General features: G+C 39.2%; 1 protein-coding gene across 1 annotated transcript; it reads left to right on the top strand.

The window, feature by feature from the left end:
- The first annotated feature begins 1,393 nt into the window (after positions 1–1,393).
- On the top strand, positions 1,394–2,433 carry LOC100603248 (olfactory receptor 5M8). Its single transcript, XM_003275289.4, has one exon. The coding sequence runs from the start codon at positions 1,413–1,415 to the stop codon at positions 2,346–2,348; it is 936 nt and encodes a 311-aa protein (XP_003275337.2). The 5' UTR covers positions 1,394–1,412; the 3' UTR covers positions 2,349–2,433.
- Positions 2,434–3,536: the final 1,103 nt, after the last annotated feature.

The raw sequence follows: 3,536 nt of genomic DNA, 5'->3' as shown, positions 1-3,536 counted from the left end.
TAAATCACAAATAAAATCTTTGTTTCAGATATTCAAAAATAACCTTCTATAAGATGTTCTTGTGAATATAGATGATTTTTATATAGAAAAATAGAATGTACATTTCATTAATATCAGTGTTAACAGTTTTTGTTGTTGTTGTAAGTAACAGAACACAGCTCTGGTTATGCTAAGCAAAACCGGAACATTCTGAAAGGATGTTGGGGCTCCTAAATCAATGTGCAGTTAAAAGACCAGGCTTAGAGAACAGATAGCAGCCTAGGCAGGTGTGGAGGCTGAGCAGATCAAACCACACAGAACCAGTGTTTCTTTGCAACATCAGCCTGATCTTCAAACTTCACTGTAATCAATTAGATGAGAAAATATTTTTTTGTCAACCTTGAGTCATGAACTCACTTAAGACAAGCAGGGACTAACATCTGACCCCTGCCTACTCCTTTATGGGTTTTTTTTTTTTTTGAGACAGCGTCTGGCTCTGTCGTCCAGGCTGGAGTGTGGTGGCACCATCTTGGCTCACTGCAAGCTCCACCTCCCGGGTTCACGCCATTCTCCTGCCTCAGCCTCCTGAATAGCTGGGACTACAGGCGCCTGCCACCACGCTTGCCCTGACTACTCCTTTCTAAACAGAGAATCTGGTCTCTCAGTGGAAACTAGAAGTGGAAGATCAAGAGGAGAGAATTTCCATGAGTCTTAACTCCACAGAATGGAAAATTTCCTCCAAAAAATTCAAAGAGAGTGTTAATGGCTGGAGAATTTAATAGCTGTGCAACCCTCAAAATGCAAATATGTAGAGACTTTTCAAAATAAGGGGAAAAAAATCATGCCCTGCCTGGAAAATCCCTATTGCACTGAGCCTGGAGGAATAAGAAAGCAACAAATGAGCCCAACCTGTTTGCTCAGGCTTCTCCAGGAGGGAATCGGATTGGTGAAAACTATTCACAAAGAACAAGATCCTTGGGCAAATATTGCTTGTCCTTTTCTCTCTTTAAGTGCATTCTCTGCCCAGTATTATAATCAGGAAAAAAAAATTGCTTAGTTCTAAATGTTATATTTTGGGGCAAGTCCACTTATAAAGTACATTTCTCAAATAAAAGGAGAGGCAGAATAAGGGGAGGAGAAATGAGAGAAGAAGAATAGAAAAACAGAAGCTGAATTTGAAGGGAATGAAAAGAAAGAAAATGGAAAGAAAACAAGAAAAATAAAGGGCAGTATCACAAAAGGTAGAGAGCTGCTTTGAATATCCCTAGTTTAGTTTACCTGAAACAAAGTTCAGTAGAAATAGAATGAGGAAAACTGCTGAAAAGAGGGGAAGTTTTTGGTAAAAGATCATTACTGTAATAGTAATACTCACGTTGCTATTGTATTGTAATCCAATATATATGTAAAGTTCCTTTCTTCCACTGAAGGAAATTATGAGAAGAAACTGCACATTGGTGACTGAGTTCATTCTCCTGGGACTGACCAATCGCCAGGAATTACAGATTCTCCTCTTCACGCTGTTTCTGGCCATTTACATGGTCACGGTGGCAGGGAATCTTGGCATGATTGTCCTCATCCAGGCCAACGCCCGGCTCCACACGCCCATGTACTTTTTCCTGAGCCACTTATCCTTCATGGATCTGTGCTTCTCTTCCAATGTGACTCCAAAGATGCTGGAGATTTTCCTTTCAGAGAAGAAAAGCATTTCCTATCCGGCCTGTCTTGTGCAATGCTACCTTTTTATCGCCTTGGTCCACGTTGAGATCTACATCCTGGCTGTGATGGCCTTTGACCGGTACGTGGCCATCTGCAACCCTCTGCTTTATGGCAGCAAAATGTCCAAGACTGTGTGCTCCTTCCTCATCATGGTGCCTTATGTGTATGGAGCGCTCACTGGCCTGATGGAGACTATGTGGACCTACAACCTAGCCTTCTGTGGCCCCAACGAAATTAATCACTTCTACTGTGCGGACCCACCACTGATTAAGCTGGCTTGTTCTGACACCTACAACAAGGAGTTGTCAATGTTTGTTGTGGCTGGCTGGAATCTTTCTTTTTCTCTCTTCATCATATTTATTTCCTACCTTTACATTTTCCCTGCTATTTTAAAGATTCGCTCTACAGAGGGCAAGCAAAAAGCTTTTTCTACCTGTGGCTCCCATCTGACAGCTGTCACTGTATTCTATGCAACCCTTTTCTTCATGTATCTCAGACCCCCCTCAAAGGAATCTGTTGAACAAGGTAAAATGGTAGCTGTATTTTATACTACAGTAATCCCTATGCTGAACCCTATAATTTATAGCCTTAGAAATAAAAATGTAAAAGAAGCATTAATCAAAGAGCTGTCAAGGAAGAAATACTTTTCTTAAAAATCAGTATTCTTTCAGCTCATATTTCTAAAGCCCTTCCTAGACTTTTTCTTTAGCTGAGAAATATAGTGCATCAATGGAGAACATTGCAGTTTTAAAAACTTTATTTATTTTTATTTTATTATTATATTTTGAGATGGAGTTTCTGTCTGTCTCTAGGCTGGAGTGCAGTGGTGCGATCTCAGCTCACTGCAACCTCTGCCTTCTGGGTTCAAGCAATTCTCCTGCCTCAGCCTCCCAAGTAGCTGGGATGACGCCCGACTCATTTTTTGTATTTTAGTAGAGACAGGGTTTCACCATGTTGGCCAGGATGGTGTCTATCTCCTGACCTCGTGATCTGCCCACCTTGGCCTCCCAAAATGCTGGGATTACAGGCATGAAACATCGTGCCCTGTCTAAAAACTTTATTTTCTAAAATTCAAATACATACAATTTTGTTCACAAAAGTTTTTATGTTTTAAGTTGTCATTCATCTTGTTCAGCAGTTATTTTAAGTTCTTTGTCTTCTGTGCACAGAATGGCTTTGTATTTCCATGCCCTTAGGTTTAGGTAAGATCATATGGCTATTTCTGGAAGATGAGATTCAAATTCACACATGTCACTTCTCAGTTGAATACTTAATTGATTGTTAGAGCATTTTTGAGTGGATCTGTTGTTTTTATTTTTTCCATGGTGACCAGCAAGACTTAATATAGTGGCTGCCCAGTCAGGAGACATGGAACACTGTTCTCATCCGACTCACAATGGTAATACAAAATGGCTGATAAATAATGTTTTCATAAGCTGCTATGATATGTGGAGTTTGCTTGTTTCCCTAGCACAAAATAGCCTATTCGGATTGATGCCATATTAATTATACAAATTCACACAGGCTGAATTATATAACATAGAAAGAGAACATCACAAACCTTGAAGAAATCACATTTGAGATTTTGTTTTGTGTTCTTGTAGTCATTTTTAATGCTTTTACATACCCATGTGTGTTCAGTTAAAATTATTTCTTATAATTACCATTTGAACCTACTCATGATTAATGTATATGGTTTTAAATGTCAAATAATACTACAAGCCATATATAAACTCCTGTCTCACTTCTACCTTACCACTTACTCCCCGTAGATAATACTTTCTTGTTCTTTCCTTTGGAAATTAACCCATTTTAAATTATATGCTTGTATTCCTCTGTAC

This window comes from Nomascus leucogenys, chromosome 4 (assembly GCF_006542625.1).
Source record: "Nomascus leucogenys isolate Asia chromosome 4, Asia_NLE_v1, whole genome shotgun sequence".
Lineage (NCBI taxonomy): Eukaryota > Metazoa > Chordata > Mammalia > Primates > Hylobatidae > Nomascus > Nomascus leucogenys.
This window is presented reverse-complemented; position numbering and strand designations above follow the sequence as displayed.

Bases quoted from the DNA above. Each gene is read 5' to 3' on its own strand.
- LOC100603248 (XM_003275289.4), top strand. From the start codon at position 1,413: ATGAGAAGAAACTGCACATTGGTGACTGAGTTCATTCTCCTGGGACTG.